We start from the raw sequence: 21,056 nt of genomic DNA on the forward strand, positions 1-21,056 counted from the left end.
GGTTGGGTTTAGTGTTGCAGTAGGGGTTTATGTTAGGTTTAGGTTGGGGTATAGTATTAACTCCAGTGTTGAAGTTGGTCATTCGATTAGTGTGTGGAATTTTGAGTGGAGCAATTGTCGCAGGAACAAATGTCATGTAACTGATATTTACATATATAGCACTCAATATTTAACATATGTAGCTGTCTGTGAATCATCCCCTGATATAAATGTAATAATTGACATTTCTTCATTTTTTAATAGTTTGACATTAATTAATTGCAAATTAGGGCTTAATGTTATTTTTTTAAACTCTAGGAACGTGTAATTTACTTTGTTGTTCCTGGTGTATTGGTCTTTGATATTGTTAGACATGTATTTGGGTGTTTATCATAAATGGTTCTCCAGGAAGTTAAAGTGTGTGGATGTATTATTTGACCAGTATGGGATTGACTGAAACAAAATGACACACAATAAAGCAATTAATGCTTACCAATTGTTCGTCTTTGATAACACATTTTTTGGTAAACAAAAAGAATATTCACCTACATTGGCCCTGTCTTCTTAGTCTTGCAAAAATCTTTCTATGATACTGGGTACAAAATTCATCAATGTCACCATTTTGCCTCCATTTGTTGTAATTTATTGGAATACTGGGTTGGCAATTATGTGACAATTTCAGGTGTTAGTTTGATTTTTTAGATTCTTGTTTTTGCCCTTTTTATTCATAGCTCGTCTGTCGGATCTGATGATCATAGTGACCTTCAAACACCTTGCAGATCAGCAAAGAAAACATGTGAAGTAAGTATTGGGCTTCAGTAAATTGTGGAAATGCCATGATGAGTTGAAGACTTTTCCACCATTGTATATATTTTTCACTGTCAATACACACAGGTATACTTTGTGCATAAGTGATACTTAAAGGGTATTTGAGAGTGTTATTTGGTGGATGGTATATGAATTCATGATGGAATATAATATAATGTCAATAATATTCAATTAGGCTTGCATCTTGATACAATGAATATCCAATTTCCATGGCAACACTGCATAAGAGAAATATTAATATTGCCAACTGGGGGGAAGGGGATAGGGGAAGGGATACAGTTCCTACTTCATGACATGGCTGTAAATGTGTGTGTTCTAATAGAGCATTTTGTAAAAATAATATACATCTGGGACAGCAATTTCTCTGTCTCCTGTCTGTAGGCATGGCTATATAAAATACATAAACGTAATTCTTATCATCTCCCTAATTCATCTCAGAAATCAACTAGTGACATTTACGAGTTCCGTGAGGAGACCAGCTCCTGTTGTACAACATCCTTCATTGAAGATGCCGTCAGTGAATGTAGCTGGCTGGCAGACAAACCTAAACAGAAGGTCTCCACCTACTCCAAAACAAGGAGGGAAGTCTTTGGCCTTGCTAAAATCACCAAGAACCTTGACACGGTGAAGAAACCTGGGAACAAGCCACAAGTAAAAGTATGTAGAAAATGTGCTAGTCTTGTAACTAAAATGAAAGGGATAACCATCTTAATCATGTCTTTTATGTAAAAAGGATATTATGAGAAGATCATTTGAGAAACATTCTTTCAAAAAATGAAAAACAGGAGTTAATTTTATCTCAGGCCCTAAAAGCAGTTGCCATCAACATTTCCTTTTTATTGACTCCACTGCCAAACCTTGGCCATCTACTAGTGAATCTGTTGGCAGAAATCTTGAGCTTTTTATCGAATACAAATATGCCAAAAAAATCATGTCGAGTTCCATATTCTAACTTTTGATCAAAGTTTCTGACTTTTTTTGAAAAAACTATTGAATTTTGAAGAATGTTTGTGAGGGAGGAGACTTTTTGCTCATTTTTATACTTCCTATATCTGCTAGAATAGAGGTATGTATCATGCAGATGCATGTGTTATTCCCATTTAAATTGAATATGTGAACTGTGAAGTTATAAACTTTTTAATATAATGTTAAACAAGCGTAGATTGGCAGATGTGAATAAAGATTCAGATAGTGAATGGAATATTACTTTCTATGTAGCGCACTTTTAGCAGTGCATTAAAACACTTTGATCTGCTTGATTTGCCTGTGAAGCATTGCATGAAGTGCTGAAATCTGGGGAATTCCCCATTGGTTGGTATGTTAAAATCTTGATGTACAATATCATGCTGTATTGCATGGTCGAATGAATAATGGTCATTAAAGATAATGATTATTATATTTTATGGCTTTTCCATAAACATATTCCACTCTATTAGACCGATATACTATTTGTCAACAATTCGTGCAACATTGGCCCTTGAGGAATATTTTTTATAACCAATTTTGAGCCACTGAATATTGGCCAAACTCATATATTCTGTTTGTTCTGTGCTACGAATCAATGTTTCTTCATTTGTAATAGAATGCCAATGCTCCAAAGAAAAGGAAATCCAAGAATTTGACAGATGGAGCAGAAGATGAGTTTCCGCTTTATTACTATGAAGAGGAGAAAGAGACAAAGAAAACTAAGAAATCAACTAAGAAAAGGACTCAACAGAGAAACGAACCTGATGATACCATCCAAGTGCCTTCCCACCAGAAAATGCTCTCCAAAAAGGTACATTTGCATTTGCAAATACTAATAATTTTCAATTATACATAGAATCTTCATAGGCTCAGTCCTGGTTTAAATCTTTTTATTAAATCCGGTACTTCATAATTGTTTATACATGCAATCTGAACCAAAAACCAAATTGGACAAGTTTGATAATGAAGTTCATACCTTTTACTAATGTAGGGACAGTGATTTTCTGTTTAAACAAAAATCGCCTTTCTTCCTCATGAAACCTTTAATTTTGTTTCAAACTTTATCCAAAATCGAAATTCAATTTTGTGCTCTGATTAACATAGCATGTGTACACAGCATATAATGAATTCTGTTACACAGAGGTAAATTTAACCTACTTTCACATGAAAATTAAAGAACCAAATCAATTTTCTGCTCTGATGAACCAAAAAAAAATAACTGTCCCTAGTAATGCATACTTTGTATTACTTTGTTGTTGTTTTTTATAGCCAAAGAGCAGCTGCCGACGAAGCCTTGCAGATTGCATGTCCAGCTTGGGCAATAGCAGCATCAGCCATATGTACGATAGCTCTCAAGATCTGAGAGAGGACAGTGATCAAGGGGAAGAGAATGACAAGAGAAGTGAGGAGGAGAAGGAAGAAGTGGAGGAAGAGGAGGTTCTGATAACACCAGCCACCCCTGCCTTAACCATTGAGACAGTCACCTCCCAGCTGTCCTGTTGGAATACCCCTGGGAGTAGCAACCGGACACCTAGAACAACACCAAAGGTATGTGAGTCTTATTTCAGGATCTGAAATTCATTTGCGTGGGGCGATGTGGTCTAGTCATTAGTATTCTCGTCTTTCAAATCTGAGGGACGTGGGTTTGATTCCTAGCCTCGGCATGTTTTCCCCAGGTGAGGTGAATGGGTACAAGGTTAGAATTAATTTCTGGAATGCTTGAGCGTACCCGTGCTTATGCCAGGGTAATAATAACATCATGTCAAGCAGGGGCCCACTAGTTGTGTTTCTTTGGTACCTTCACAAAAGTGACAGTCATCAGCATCCTGTTTGTGGGCCTCAATGTACATGTAGCTTTCCATACCTTTATTGTTGTGTCTGTTCATGAACTTGAGGGTAAGGAAGGACTAGAGAAAATGGTGGTCTGGAAGCTGCTGTCAAAAGTAGCTTAACCTTTTGTCTAGGTACACCGTTGTGGTAAATGTTACATCAATGCTGAATCACCCTCTATTCTAAGCATCTCATTATGCTGAAGAAAAAAAATCTTATGATAAACCCAGCCCTTAGAATGTTTATTCTTGGAAATCAAGAGAAATTATTTTTGGACAAGCAGAAGTCACAATTTCCCATCTAAATATCTGAAATGGCCCTTGCAAAAAAGCTGCATAAATTCATCACAATAAAGTACCAGGTTTATGACCCCCCAACAATCTGGGTATATCAATACTTTATAATTGTCCAGGTGGGTGTTTCATGAAGCTTTTTGTAAGAATGACTTTACGTACCACTGATGGCCCTTTCTTGTTGTTCTGTGATAAATCCCTATGTAATCGACTTAACACCTAAGAACATGTTCCGGTCTAGACCAAAAGCTTCGGTCTCTGTTATATTGGTTGTTTCGCTGAACTCCGTTGGCTCCACTCACCAATTACAGAGACCGAAGTTCCAACTCGATCTGTAGAGGGACTCACTGGCCATATGTTTATGTATTAATTTCAGCTAAACAAGGGAAGTGGGGGTTGCGCAACAGCCGAAGTAAGTCACTGTTTTTTTTTCCTTTTAAGTTTTTTTTCCCGTTTTGGTGCATTTCATGCCAAAATGGAAAAATAATCTTTATTTGGTCCAATTCTTTTTATATATATTCCTATGAAATAAAGACAAAAATCGATGAGCCCGTCGGGGGGGGGGGATTTTGCATTTTTAACCCCATAATGGCGGCTGCAAGATCGTGAGCCGTCTGTGTACGAGAACAAATTAAAATTAAAAAAACAAACTCTTCGAAACAAACGGCTGCCAGCTGTCTAGTTCCGGTCATGCTTAAAGTTGTGCATAATTTTTCAAAAATCTTTATGAAACACCCACCAGAGTTGTGTTTTATGTACACGTGTAAGGTCAGGGGATGGTGGCTGGGTGAAGATGTAGACAAAGGATTAAAGATGAGCAAATGAGACATGTATGTCACGTTGTTACGTCATGGCCTCATTTATTACATCATAAATGGATACAATTGCTGGTTTTGATAAAAGTTATTAATGTATTGCAGAGAATGGGTAGTACTTGCTACAGTGATTATGTCATTTCATATTTAAAGGGCATTATGTAATACTAATGGTTAAACAAAACAATGGCCTGTTCTTAATAAGCATTGGTGTACTTTTAGGATTAATCTAAGGACAGTCTCTATACCATTCTGTGAAATGATAAAATCCGGTCTGATAACCTTTGTCGTCGCTCATAAATTTAATTTCAGTTATAATCATATCTGACCTCTAATGATGTAAAACATCAAATAAAAGCTTGTCCAAATCTATAGTAGACGGTCTATACCGGTAATGATAATTATACTCAAGTTTCATAATCTAATAACAAATGTGCAGTGAAATGCTCAGTGGTCATTGAATCTTTCTTAAACCATTATTTTTGTGAAAATTTAAATCTCTGATATGTTACCTTTTTTTGTTATGGTCTGATGCTTCTTTAGAAATTGTCCTTACAAATTACAGTTAGATATTACTTAGAAAAGTTTGTGTACAAACAAATATATCCTGTTTTTTTCTCACTATTCCATTCTTGAGAAGTGGTCAATACATGTGCATGTATGTCAAAGAGAAAAAAACCCCACATGACTCAGGATAATTCATTTTTGTTGGGCATCCGATCAAAAAATATTCATGTGAAATTGCAATCCTAAGCATCGCAACTATATGTATACATTCAGCTAATATTTTGGGAAAATAACATGAGTACATTCACTTTTCATTGTTAGGGGATGTACATGTACAGTACTAAGGTAACACTGATTTCAGTATATTTTGGCAGTGACTGATGTTCAGTCATTTACATGTACCTGTATACCAGTACATATATGTACATGAACCTTCATATATCAGTGCAAGGTTTTCTGAGAAAATTTGGCACCTTTATGACAATTATTTCTGTATCCAATCATCTCCACATGGCCTCTATGGATCCACTTTTTGCTTGAATAATAAGTATTGTGCTATCAATACTTTTGTAAGTCTTTCAGTATATTTTGTACTAAAGAGAATTTGCATGTTGAGTGTTTGTTATTAATAGAATTTATTACCAGGCTTACCTGTAAAAATGTATTTTCCTCTCCAAGAAATCTGTTGGACCAAAATGCCTCTTAATTTTTATGATGATACACGTACTTAAAAATTAAAAAAGAAAAATTCTGTGAAAAGATCAACCTTCATTTGAGCTTACACTTTACTGATAAGAAAAACAAAACTCAAAAAGTTAGTCAATAAATGTAGAAGAGATCCTTGGGAGTGTTTCACAAAGATTTATGTATGACTCGAGAGTTTCACTTAAATTCCGACGTGTACATATCAAACACACAATCTTATCAATAAGTAGGGGAAGGCGGGTAAGTTGAGCATAGGTGCAAGTTGAGCCACCACCCCCAGGCTAATAATGAATGAGTCAGACATTATGGTGGTGTCATGTATTGATGACCCATTACACAACCTTTATTCCCCACCACAATGTTTTCAACTTTGAAACAAAAAGTACCTTTTTTAGAAGGAAATATACAAATTTCAGCCAAAAAAGTATTAAGGGTGTGAAATAGATCAGTGCTTTTTACCCACACACATCTTTAAATATAATAAAGAAATGAGAACAATATTGTTAGTCCAGGTATAGATTCTCATTCTTGTCAAAGTTATTTTGGATGCATAAGAAATTTGTGGATGTGAAAATATCGCATGAAGTTCGGACTGGGGTAATTTGAGCCAGCCAACATGGGGCAAGCTGAGCCATGGTAATTCTTATGGTAATGTATAATAAGAAACAAACAAACCTAACAAAGCCATTGATATGCAGGCAGAAAGGAGCAAATTCACATGACATTTCTTTTACTTTTAGAGGATGTTAGCATTTATGGAGAATTAGCAAGTGAAAAGACTTTTAATAAATAAAAAATTATGCTGGTTCTTCCCGCATACATTTTGTACATGGTTTTTTATGGCTCAACTTAACCCAGAAGGTGGCACAACTTACCCCACAGATTGGGCAAGTTGAGCCACTTTGTTTTTTTTTTCAAAGGTCACAATGACTTTCAGTATGGGAGTAAAAAGATATCGATGAAAATATTTTCCAAGAATAACGTAAAATACTGCAAAATGCAAAAAGTGTCACAACTTTAATACCCCACCTTCCCCTACGCAGTAGCGAGTACATGTACACGTCCTCTTGGCACGATCTGACCAATGCGGTCATGCCTTTTTTACTGCACGCAACTAGGCATTTAAGTACTACTTTAAGTTAGGCACTGCTGACTTATGCTGATAAGCCACACTTTTCCTCACTGTACTTCTTCTGAATTCATTATCACAATTTAATTTCCAAGTAACATTATTCTGAGCTTCATCCGATCCTGAGTATTTGAGAGTGGATTTATGAAAGGGGTGTCATTCCTATTGATTCATTCAAATTTTTTCTTTGTCACTCTCATTTACATACATGTATAGACTCATTTTCTCTGTGAGAGTCTATTTTGTATAATAAATGCACCATACATGTAGTTCCAGAAAAGATACAGATGTAGGCGACCCTTTTACACTTCTTAAAAGTTACTTTGCTCTAATGATTGTACGAAGTCAATTATTTTGGCAGCTTTTCAACGATATACCTTCTTAAAAATAATGTAGTATAATTGAACATTATTTTCATTATTTATATTTTTACATGTATTTATCTATTAAACTATTTCATTTACTTATTTTTTTAATTTTATTTATTTATTTATTTATCTATTTTATTTATTCATTTGATTAGTAGGTGATCTGTCAATTGACAGATCACCTCTTATGTTTCTACGAATTTTCTTTTTTATTTATTTCTTTATTCTTTTTATTTATTTTTCTTTTTCCACCCTTTTCTTGTTCCACCAAAATCATCAAAACTAATCAATCAATTTTCATCAAAATGTTATCAATTATGGACAGTTATCATACGATGTGTACGAAACAAGTTCAACGTCAAATGGTCATCGTGACGTCATCTACGCGCCATTTTGTAAAATCACATTATCAATCATATCTTCATTATCAGTCATCAAAAGTTAACAATATTAACATGAAATCAACTTCAGATCAAGGGTCAACTGTCCATGTCATCACAGGTCATTTTACAGGTCACGACGCGCATGTACGCGCGCGTCAAAATTTTAAAATGCTCAAAATCACTTTTTGATCAAAGTAGAGTACGAATCAGGTCATTCTAAGCATTTCAGAAATTTGCGCGCTCACAGGTTTTCGCGCGCGTTTACGCGCGTAACGTCCTTACGCAACGTACAACTGCACTTTATTTTACATCAATGCATTCTTTATGAAATTTCCAATAATTTGATACCTTAACCGACCTTCTACGACCAGTAATAAAGGAATGCGCTTCCGTCAAAGTTTGAATTACGCGCGCAAGCGCGTTTTCACAATAGGCCAAAAATGTGCAAAAACATGCTTTTACAAAATTCTATATACCTCTTCAGATAGTCCGTTGACCCCCAAATTTTCTTTTATATTCGTATAGAGTAGGACTTGTAGATGTGATTTCATGTCACATTTGACAATACATTTTATCATAACGTCTTCAAATTGGCGTCAAATCTAAAATTTTCAATTTTTGTTTCATGTCGTTTTAATAATTTTGCAAATATGACTATAACTCCGTAATCATTGGTCGTTTTTCGTCCGGTTTTCGACATATTGTAGTTAATTATATATTCTTCCAAATAATGTTACATTTGTATCATTTTGAGCAGGAGATTATCATAAATATTAACAATGTATAGAAGTATAATTTATGATATAACTTTCACCTTAAAAATTCAATTTGAGATTATATTTTATCGTTGCCTTGCAAGTGTATGGCAGTTACTATGGTCTGATGGTTAGTGCATCTGCCTTGTAATGCGAGGGTCCCTGGATCGAAACCCATCAGCATCTATTATTTTTTTTATTAAATTTTGTCTCATTTTGCGTGTAACCCCTATAAGCCAGTTTGGGGTTCATTCTGCAAATGATAAGAAAAAGTTCATTGGTACTAAAGTGACATGATTGTTTTATATTTAATGAGATATTAGTAACAACCTTGATGTCTTGATTATTCTTTTAGATTGTGCGATTCAATACATGCAAAAAAACAAAAATGAGTGTACTAGCAACTGGTATTTCAGAGTTGGCTATGTATTGTTATAAGAACACGGCTAACGCTGCACTCCAGAAAGAAATGCACAAATGCCTCTGTCAGTGTTCATTGCTTTGCTATTCTATTCACCTGGTCTATGCAATTGCTCCAACCTGCTATGTAAGGCATGCTTGTATAATATCTTGCAATGAAATCTACATATCGTCATGTAAGAAATTAAATGTCATTCAGTCATTACTGCTCATGAGGCAACTAAATACTGGTCAATGCATACTGGTTTAATTTTTTTTTCAAAACTGGATTCTAGAATCTTGCTTTCGTCAACACTATGCTCACTATTTCGTGTTCTTACTTGCTAAATTGGAATTGACATTTTTTAGAAAAACAAGATTTATAAAACGTTTTATTTTAATATCTTTCAACAGTATTTAACAGGTCCTTTCATTGATAAAACTACGTTTATTGTGATGATATTAATATTGATCTGCATTGAAATGATGATCATGATTAAAAAAATAGATCGTGATCATGAGATTCACAGACAGATCACCTAATTCGTCCGTAAGACGAATTAAAATTCTAGTTTATGTATTCATTTACTTATTTATTCAAATATATATATATATATATATATATTTTTGTGGGGGATGTGGTCTCTGTTTGAGATGAATGTTCACAATGTAATTTATATCAGCTACATGTACAGTATTTTTATAATTTGGTCTGTTGAAATATTCATTAAGAACACTGTAGTATTGTACCTGTGTCTATTAAGTTTGGACTTTAAAATCTCGGACCTTCTCATTTCCATGCATGATGTACCTGCATATAAAATACAAATTTATTTTTAGCTTTTCTACGAAACTATAATCTGGTCTGCAGTCTTGCATGCTATCATATATTTGACCTAATGCCCATGTTCATGCACCCAAGCCTAGGTTCATTTTTGAAGATTAATTTTCTCTCAAATAATTATAGATTTCAAAGTATAGTCATTTGTGTAATGTATACATGTATGTAAATTGCATTGAATTGAAGTTCCAGATATTACATGTTCAAAATACATAATTTTAATAATTTCTGTAAGTTTTTAGGTACACTGTATCTGTTTGAATAAATTCATTATGTCACATGCTAATGTTTTAATTCTACATAATCTTGGATTCATTTTGGATGCATAATTTCACCTCAAAGAGTATGAATATTTAATAAATGGTTTTTGTATTTCATGTTTATTCATAGAGAAGACTAGGTAGTTTTTATGATATACATGTGATCTCATATTAAAATAATAGAAAGCATATTTCCCAATGTATCTTTGCGATCCATGAAATTTGGAGCATGTTCAACATTTTTCCACTCAACTGCCAACCTGTTTTATAACTGAACTCGAAACTGATAATGTGTAAGTAGTTTGTGATGTAATACTGATGCAGATATCAGGTATTTGCAAATTATACATTGCCCTGGAAATATATTACAATACTAGTTTATTCCGACTGTTCTCCTGTTTCATAAAACATATAATACACAGTTCTACGATTCTGTCAGCTCAGTTACAGTGTTATGCAAAATAAGCACTTGGTGCTAGCACCCTGTGCTTTTCACATGAAAATACTGTACCATGGAGTTTGTTGTGTAATACTTGTGTAATATATTTTTAGCTTTTATCTTTCATTGATAAATTGCAAAGTTAAAATTTAACTTTGCAATTCATCAATGAAAGATACAAGCTGATGACCATGGATTCTGTGTTTTCTTTTATGTATTTCAGCAAGTTTCATTTGTTGATGAGCTGGAAAGTTTAGGATCTGATGGTGAAGGTGACTTTGAGATGGATTGCCCTGTGTCAGGTATTTCAAACATCTTTTATTTATTTAATTTCCAGAAACATATAGATGTACACATGTACATGTAACAATGACAACAAATTTTGAAAGGAAACTCGACAACATATAAAATGATAATAATATTCAACAGTGTCATATAACGCTTGATACATTGTTTCCATATAAGCACTGCTTTAATTAATCCAGCTTTAGCATGGCTACCCTGATTACGGTGCTTGAGCGTACAAGGAATTCCTCCCTACCAGGTACCTATTTATCACACCTGGGTGGATAGTGGCAAATGTAGATAAACACCATGCTATAGACGAGAATGCTGTGGTGGAATATGAAACCCGGACCTTGTGGTTCAAAGTCTAGAGACTGATCCACTGTGTCACAAAACCTCTACAGGTGTTTTTTTTATCTGAATGAATGACCTATGCCTAGGGATTATACCTATAAGAAATGATCATTTCTTTTAAAGGCTTTCTTCATATGTTGGCACTCTACCAATTTCATACAATCAAATTAAGATAAATAGCATGTACATGGCAGGAGTAAAAAAGAATCATTTAAAGAAGGAATGTGATAAGACATGCTTGTGGTATTCATCGGAAACCAATAAGAACACTTAACACTGTTATTTAAATCCTTACTAAAACTTGATATGCATCAACAATAAATTTTAGGCATGTCAAAATATTACCTTAAGCATAGAGTTTGCTCTAAGTTTTCCTGCATTGAACTTGTATATTATTTGTTCACTTTTTGATTTTGATCATAATGTTAGGTATGATTTTGGTGGTAGCATAACTAAGAACAGTACCTGTCACAAACTTACAAAAATGATTACAACTACACAACCTTCGCAATTGTCTCTTGTAACACTGAATTTGATAAGGGTTCAAATGTTCAAGCATGAACTATGCATGCTGACTAAACAATGCTTGACATTCTGATTTATTCAGTGCATTGATAGCACTGTCCAGGGGCTTGTTGCATAAAACTTACTTTGCAATCCAGGGGTATGAACTTCCATGAAATCCTTAACTTTGATTGGCCATTGATCATTCTGTCATGGTATGTACATGTGGCTACCATGCATTCAAAGGAAAGATTGATTGATTACCCACAATGATAGCATTTATGTAATAGGGCCCGGATGATCATTGTCCTCCAATGAAGCTTCATTAGATGTCCTTTGATTTGAGACTATTTTCAGCAAGTTCATAAAGTGCATAGAAATGACATTATGAGTCCTTGAGAAATCCATGTATTCTAACTAATAAAATGACCTGGATATTGAACTATTGGAGTGGTTAAATGTACTTTGTACTAGTTTCTTAATAAATCTTTATCACATGAAGCGAGGTAGAACTTTTTCCACATGCAGGACGATATGATTTTGGCAAAAATAATGAAAAAAGATCTCATTAAAGTTTGAGCAATCATCAGAGTACTGTCAGTGGGCTGTTTGACCACTCGGGGACCTCAAAATTAAACAGAAAACATTGGGGACAGCTGTGAAATGGTTGTATTGATAGAATTGAGGCAATGATGACAAGTTGGCAAACTCAAATCGTTTGAAGACTGTCCCCTTTTTCTTGGAGAGAATTCTTTTTATGCTAAAATATTACTTGCTTTATATGTCATAACTCTAAAATATAGTTTTTCCTTTGCTGTCCTCTAAGTACATGTATTTAAATTTGGGACGTGAATTTAATAACTAGAGCCCACCAGCGATGAACTGTATTGTGCATGAATGTGCTATGGATTTGATAATTGGTTTGTGGTTATAAATAAAGCCATATGATACTGCTACTGCAAATAAAAAATTACAGTATGATGTGCATTTTTTACCAGGGTAGGTTTTTACCCAGGTCAGTATGTACTAGTATTTTAATACCAGGGTATACATGTATATTTAATACCAGGATCATATCAGATGATAATGTCTTGTACCGGTATGTGTATGTGTGTGCACAGTTAAGAAATTATATATCCAGGATATAGATTACATGGTATATTGGTTTTCTTACATAAATGTCTGTCCCAAATTTATGCGTTGTGGCCTAGTGCTTCTGACTCTCGCCTTTCAAACAGAGGGTCTTGGGGTCAAATCCTAGCCATGGCGTGTTTCCCTTCAAGAAATTTACCCACACTGCTGTACTCAACCAAGGTGAGGTAAATGGGTACCAGAATAAAGTAGTTCCTCAAAAAGCTGTGAGCACCAGAATCAGTAGACTAGCTAAGCCGGGATAATATAGGAGCGCCTTACGCACCTAGCAAGGTGGATACGTGTGCTATACAAATCCTATATTATTTTTTTATTATTTATTTATCCTATCCCCTGTAATATCATACATGACACCTACCTATCAGGAATTGTAGTATTGAACATGTGTATCAGCCTCAGTGTCATACACAAGAAAATCCAGGAAGATTCTTTATTTTTTATTTTGAAGCTTCTCCAATGTTTAAAGATACAAGGTACCTTTATCAAGCATTTTTTTCCTCACTTTCCTTGGAGCATGGCAATGACAATGAAATAATTCCACAATAACTGTTGACCTATTGACTTTGCTTAAAGCTATTCTAATTATCAATGTAAAATAATGTGTGAAAATTTTAAATTTTACAATATGATTTTTTTTCTTTCCTTTTCAATGAACTAACATTATTAGTCGAAATACTCTGTTATAAATGCAAAGTCATTTAATTGTGGTCTAGCTATTTTATGCATTGCCAGAAACTTACGTTCAAAATCAAAGCATAAGTCCTTTGATTAAAATCAAATTTGTAGTTGATTTGCATTTGATTTACAACTCAACTCTCTAGCAAACACCTATTACGCTTGATTTGAATGTCCAATTAGAAGGTTTTTGACAATATCTTTATTGAATGTTTTAATTTTTCATATGACATTGTATATGTCCAGGTCCGTCTAAGAGTATAAGGCCATCTGAATCAACTCTGAAAAAGAAGTATGCCAACCTGCTCTTAGATGACGAAGATGAGAACATCAATGAAGACATTGATGAGGATGTGAGTCTTGAGGACAATGCTCACCCTGAGGAAGAAGACAAGTCAAGAAGCAAGGATAAGAATGTAGGTCAACTGAACCACAGCTCAAAGCAAATTTCCATGCTGGAGCCCAGAATACTGTTTCAGGCTAATAATCTGATGGGTAAGTGATAAATTTGTTTTATAGAACTTCTGAAGCTTTTCTGCCTTTTTTTCCAAGCATTTTCTTGGTCCTTGCATAAAATAAGATTACCAGGGTTCCCAGTCCATCAGGGAAATTAAGGAAAATTGTTTTACTTTTTTTCCAGTCATGGAATTGATAAAAAATTCCTCAAATGAGGGAAAAATCAGGGAATTTTGCTCTGCTCAAAAGTCCAAAGCACGATAGTTAGCCAGACTCTGTTACATTTTGTTGCATATCAAAACAAAATCAATTGAATGACTGGTTATGGTGGTACTGAATTAGTTTCACATTATTGTTTTTTTTATACTGAAAATGCATGTAATTCACTGCAACAAGTTAAAAAACATGTGAAACTGGGAAAGGGTTTAAATAATTATCTGTGAATTTTTTAAACTTCATCAGGGAAAAATCAGGGAAATTTGTTTTCTTGAAAAGATGGGAACCCTGGATTACCCTTTATCTCAAAACTGACAATCACCAGAAAGGTACTCTGTAAGTAGCCAAAATAATAATTTTTATCTTCAAACAAAGGGCAACATATTAACAGCAGGTAATGTAGAAGAGTGTCCCTTCTCTTCTATCATGTCAAAATTTGAAATTGTTGTTAACCAAAGGCAAGATAAAGAGGTTCTTTATTTTCCCTGTGGGACTTCTGAAAGTAAAACCAAGTCTGCACAGTATACATCAAATCAAGAAAATTCTTGTTGATAAATTATGACTTGCTTTGTCACTTTAAAGCTTTAGGATCTGTTTTTTTAAATGTAATGAAAATTTTAAAGTTCATTTTTGGGTGACTTCCTGTGGGTTTGAAGTGGAGGATCACTTTACTTTTCTCAATCTTCTTACAGTCATTGTTTCGTGGTCTTTTCATAATAATATAAGAATAATCGAGCGTAGAAACTATTCCATAAAGGATATATTCTACTGCGCTTTATGAGACTCATAAAATGCATGTTATTAATTGAATGTGTTTGAGCTTTGATTTGAAGCTGTTTATAGATGGTACTATCCTAACTTTCAGGGGTAAGCTATTCCAGAGCTTGGGGGCTATACAAGCAAATGCTTGATCACTTAGCGTTACTTTTGTTTTGAAGGATGGAATCTGTAAAAGCAGAGGATCCGTTGAACTGCACAAATTGCGACCATGACTAGTTTTTTTGTACCTCAATAATTCCGTAATGTACTGTAGCCAGAAACTTGACCAAGAAGTATCATATTATTGTAATGTTCATTTTTTTTTCACAGATGTAGGAGAGCAGAGTGAACATTCTGGTGAGGATGGCATCAGTGATCATTCTATCTCATCCTCCTGGGGTCATAACATGGACTTCCCTTCCATGCAAATGCCGGAGATGTTTGGTTTCATGAGAAACAGAATCAAACAAAAGTTGACGGTATGAAATCTCTCGAAGCCCTTCTTTTAATTTCCTTGGTCTGACATTTGGAATGATAGCAATTGTAGTGATGAAGGTGATGGTGATGATGTTTGGTTTCATGAGGAATAGAATCAAGCAAAAGTTGACGGTGTGAAATCTCTCGAATTCCTTCTCTTTCCTTGGTCTGACATTTGGAATGATAGCAGTGATGAAGGTGATGATATGGTGATGATTGTGACGGTGTTGGTAATGATAATGATGATAATGTCTTGGTCTAACATTTGTAAAGATTGCAACTGTAGTGATGAAGGTGATTATGATTGTGATAGTTGTGATATGGTGATGATGGTGATGATTGTGGTGGTGATTGTGATGATGATAGTGATGATGATGATGCCTTGGTCTAACATTCATCATGATTGCAATTGTAGTGATGAAGGTGATGATGATGGTGATGAGGTGATGATTGCGATGGTGGTGATATGGTGAAGATTGTGATGGTGTTGGTGATGATGATGGTAATGATGATGTTGGCGCTTGTGATGGTGTTGGTGATGGTGATGATAATGGTGATGTTGATGATTGTGGTGATGAAGATGATGATGGTGGTGGTGGTGATGATGGTGATGATGATGGTGATGATGGTGATGGGGACAGTGATGATGATAATGGTGATGTTGATGATTGTGATGATAATTATGATGATGATGATGGTTGATGATGATGATAATGTTGATGATGGCAATGGTCATGATGATGCTGAAGCTGATGCTACTGCTGCTGATGATGATGACGATGATGATGATAATGATGATGGTAATGATGATGATGATTACTGGTCATGAGATGAATGTTGTGTATGATACACATCATTTTGCATAGACATAAAAATAATACCCACTCTTGTTTGAAAAAGTCCAAAAGTGTCCAACTGTTCCATAGGTATGTGTACCTAATGTGTGTTATTTTTTCTAATGCCTGTAATATGTAATGTTTACAAAATATCATCCTCAACTTTATTATAAAATCCTTATACTTGAATTTATCAGGAGAAGAGGACCCAAACCCAAAAGTTCACAGAGACAGCTATTCAGTCCACCCAAAGGCAGATGAATAAACTCTTTTTGGAACTCCACAAAGCAAGGTAAATTAGACCACCTTCTTATTTACTTGTTTTGAGGTTCCCAACAGGCTATCTATTTATATGTAAACATTATTGTAATAATTGAAAATTTTTGCTACTGTGATAACATGACCTCTTATCTTGTCATATGATTTGTACTCTAACTGTGCTTGTTGTGAGATTTCAATGAATGAATTTTATTATTGATACAAGTAATAGTAAATACTCTTTTAGATAGATTATAGGATAAATTTTATTTGCAAACATCATCATCAGTATAAATTTGTGTTGTGACATTTTACATTCATGTCTGTTGAAATCTAAGTTATCTATTAATTTATGTAATCATATTTATTTAGGGGGATTTAGAGCAGTGACTTGTCAATTATCCAGTAATAATGAAATTGTCTTAATTATATATCTTCCCTGATTTTTTGTTGCTAGGCAAAATGTCTTTACATAGACTAACATTCTCCCAGCCACCTAGATACTTGTATATTGTTGCAGCATCATATTTTGCTCAAAACCTTTCTATTTCACTCTATTAACTCTTTATTTGCCTTGAGCACTCTGCACAGATAATGTATCGCTTTATAAGTTTTATTATTATTATTATTGTTATTATTTATTATTATTATTGAATATTTATCCAATTTCTTCCTAAATCAGGCAAAGGGGCCAGAGTGACTTTCAACACAAACTTCTTACAGAGTTGGTCGGCATGGAGGGTAGTTTGGAGAAACTAGGCAAGATCCAAGCCCAGAATGAACACCTTCTCAAACAATACGCCAAGAAGTCCACACAGCATGTAGAAAGGCAGTAAGTAAAATAAGCTCCCCTTCTCCTAAATTTTTGTTTTGGTTGAAACGTGGCATAAAAACTGTAAATTGCCAATTGGTGTACACCCGCTCCGTCTACTTTAGACCATTGCACTGTTTGTCTAACTATTTGGTCCGATCTTCATTAAGACCATTTTAATTTGTCTAATTTCAAGTTAGGATATATCCCTTTGTCTAATATCCACTGGTGGGTGTTTCATAAAGCTGTTCGTAAGTTAAGAGCGACTTTAAGAGCAATTGGTTAACCTTTCTTACGAGCTTAACCATCGCCAATTAATATATCAATTATCACAAGAAAGGATCACCAGTCGTTCTTATAGTCACTCTTAACTTACCAACAGCTTTATGAAACACCCACCTGGGGTCCGTTGCAGAAAGAGTTGCGTTTAAACGCAAGTTAAAAAATCAAACGCAAGTCCCAATGCGCGCTGTTGATTGGTTGAAAATCAATTTTTAGAGTTTTTAGAATTGATTGAAAATCAATTTTCAGAGTTGCGATTGATTGCAACTCTTTCTGCAACGATTAGATGAACTGTTCGTGAACCGAATTTTCAGTTTACAAAGGAGAAAAATAATAGGCAAAGTGGTAATTAGACCAAGTTGCCTTTAAGAGAATGAATGAGGCATAGACAATGTGAGTATTGGATCAAGGGTAGAGTGGAGCAAACAGGAATCAGACCAACTTGATAGTAGACCAATTGGCCTGTATTCTGAACTCGGGTTTAAATTAAACCCAGGTTTAAAGTTGTGGTTTAACTATGGAGAGCCAATTGGGGCACAAATCACTAACAGTACCCATTAAATTTAGTAACTCTTATAACACCCAAATTGTTCATGATGTTCTGGGAATGATAACTGAAGTATTTTCTTCCTAATGAAAGCAAAAGGAAACAAAATAGTTAATCTTAGCACAGAGTTAGACCGCGGTCTAAGTTTAACCTGACTTCAGAATACGGGCCAATGGGTTTAGCCCCTGTTTTTGTTAGACTATCTGAGAAGAAGATCACTTGCTTGTAGACCTAGTATATACAAACAATAAAAAAACTACCCTCTTATCATGCATTAAATGCATCAAATACCCCAAAAGCTCTCTTTTCCCAAGTGGCACATCTGAAACGTCCTTGCGATCTACTTATTCAACCATACTGGTATGCAACCATTAAAAATACTTTCTCTCCCACCACACTGCATGATCTACTTTTGTTTATTCATTGTCATAGCTGTCTAAAAGGTGTTTTTAGGTCAACCACAGATCAATTAAGTTCACACTTGCTATAAGGGAAAGACCAGCCCCTCCTCTCTCAATCAATATTCCTAGGTCATGGGAGTTCAGCTGAAGGTTTTATCCGTGTAAATGCCCCAATTTAACCTACCCTGTGGCAAGCCAGATACACTATTCATACATGCCTCTATTCATTTTTTTTTAGATATGTGTAGTCATGCATGTAAATCACTGCTCCTCTCTGCTTCCAAGTGGTAATTGTGTTCCTGTATTTGAAGAATTGTTGTATAGATGGTGTTTCAATTCAAACACTTCAATATGTTGTCCCTTTTGCAATGTTTTGATTTCAATCCTTCTTTAATCAGTTGCAGTCTTTCCTCTGAACTTACCAGAATTATTATTTGCATAGTCCAATTATAATATAGATTATTAGTCTTGTAGTGTATAGTGTTGTAAATTCCAACTCTTTATCATTAATGTGCACCTGTACATATGTTTACTTTGTAAATGGGATGAGTCTCACTCTTCAGACTTTTGTCATGCATCCATTTCTCACAATGAAACCAGAATTTAAACAAATAGTTGTGATTGATTAGATTAATCACAACTTATTGTATGATGTTGGCCAACCAAGCGGTAAATTGCCGATTCGTCTATTGCCAACTCGTCCACTCATCACATGGTGTACGTTCATTTAGTCTAATGGTATCCCGTCCATCATCATTTCGTCTATCAACCATGTGGTCCAATCATCAGTTGGTCTAATCACCAGTTCATCTATGGCCATTTCGTCTCATAGCTAGTTGGTCTAATACACATTTTCTTTTCATTTATTTGCCCTATTAACACTTAGTTTATTAACAATTAGACCAAATAGTACTAAATGGCTATTGGACAATCTTGTTATTAGATGAAATGGTGAGTGGAAGAAATGGCAATTAGACCATGGTGGATAGTGGACGAACTGATGGTAGACCAAATGATAGTAGATGAGTTGTTAATTAGACAAACTGGCATTTGACCAATTGAATGTAAACCATCCAATCAGGTGATCCGAGATTCTTTTCACATGACTAGTGACTTCACATCTACTAAAGATTTTAAGTACCATATTTTGAAGTTTAGGCCCCTGTCTAACAAAGAGTTACGATTGATCCGATCAACATCAAGTATATGGAAATCCATCAATGTCATATTTTTTTCTTTAGGAAATTAGCACAATGTCCTTTGACAACAAAGAGATTGAAGCATACTGGATTGTCAAGAAAACATTGAATGTATGAATGTACACTATATCTAGAAAATATTTTGAACAATGAACCAGATGGTTGTCAGATGAAATGTTGATGGATGGAATGGCATTAGACTAAATGAAAGTAGACCATGTGGTCAGTGGACGAGTTGGCAGTAGACCAATTGGCAATTTACCATTCAGAATAAGGGCCTCAGCATTTTAGTACTGAATATACATGTACCTACCTAATTGTTTATGTTGCAAGGGAAAAAGTACATGGGACATTTGGCAAATTTGCCTCCAAATAGCCCATATAGCCCTGGAAAAGTCAGAAAAAGCCCTTGAAATTCCTGTAGGATCTAATGTACAATGTATCAAAATAATTTGGCGTGTGGGCCCGAAATTAGTAGCCACAGATTAAAACTTATCAATGTTGTTATTATCTATAAACTTTATTGTATTGATCTCCAATTATTTGCCTTGTCAGCTTGTCGAGAGTTGAAGAGTTGCATGCAGGCTTCTTGAGGAAAGGTGCCTCTCTAGGAGAGAATGTTGTAGAATCTCTTCAACAGGTTATCAACAAGGAGATGAAGGCTATGCTCAAGAAAATGCTTCAAGATATGGTAAGATATAAAATAAATTTCAAAGCATTATAAAGTCCCTTAATATATTATGCTGTACAATTAGTGTTGAATAGTTATTTTTTAATGCTATTTTGTGGGAATCAAACTTGGCTTTTTGTATCACCACAGTTTTCTAATCATTTTCATGTCTTGTTGTGAACAATAATAACAAAATAAGGAAATAGATTTATGGAAATCTATTGAAGTTGAAGGCCATTTATATTTATTGTATGAAACAAACATGTAGGCACCAATATGTAATCTGACTATGAAACAGATGGTCATGGGTTTGAATTCCAGCCATGGCATAATTTCCTTTAGTAAGAAAAGTATCCGCATTGTGCTGCACTCCACCCAGTTGAGGTAAATGGGTACCTGGCAGGAATTTATCCCTCAGAGTGCAAACGCGCTGTCGAAGGCTGCAGGGCTAAATCCAGGGTAATAATATCCAATTGAGTGCATATAGGGAAGCATTTAGCAGAGATATGTGCTATATTAGCATATTGGTATTATTATGTGAACAATATGTTTCAAATTATTTTATTCCAAGTGAAATGATCACTTGCAAAATATTAAAAAAGAAATGTGACAGCTAAAGCAAATTTATGGTTTAAACAGTGTTAATAATAAGATTTCTGCAAAAAATTAACATGAAT

At 34.6% G+C, this 21,056-nt stretch overlaps 1 protein-coding gene across 1 annotated transcript in view; it reads left to right on the forward strand.

Moving 5' to 3' along the window:
• Positions 1–21,056, forward strand: part of LOC121431287 — a 55,194-nt gene that overhangs the window by 33,549 nt on the left and 589 nt on the right. Inside the window, exons 21-30 of the mRNA XM_041628795.1 lie at positions 711–780; positions 1,246–1,464; positions 2,390–2,584; positions 3,043–3,321; positions 10,721–10,799; positions 13,714–13,962; positions 15,229–15,377; positions 16,409–16,503; positions 17,152–17,301; positions 20,265–20,400. Coding sequence (XP_041484729.1) covers positions 711–780; positions 1,246–1,464; positions 2,390–2,584; positions 3,043–3,321; positions 10,721–10,799; positions 13,714–13,962; positions 15,229–15,377; positions 16,409–16,503; positions 17,152–17,301; positions 20,265–20,400 — 1,621 coding nt within the window. The remainder of the gene's footprint in view (positions 1–710; positions 781–1,245; positions 1,465–2,389; positions 2,585–3,042; positions 3,322–10,720; positions 10,800–13,713; positions 13,963–15,228; positions 15,378–16,408; positions 16,504–17,151; positions 17,302–20,264; positions 20,401–21,056) is intronic.

Source organism: Lytechinus variegatus, chromosome 17 (genome assembly GCF_018143015.1).
Source record: "Lytechinus variegatus isolate NC3 chromosome 17, Lvar_3.0, whole genome shotgun sequence".
Classification (NCBI taxonomy): Eukaryota; Metazoa; Echinodermata; class Echinoidea; order Temnopleuroida; family Toxopneustidae; genus Lytechinus; species Lytechinus variegatus.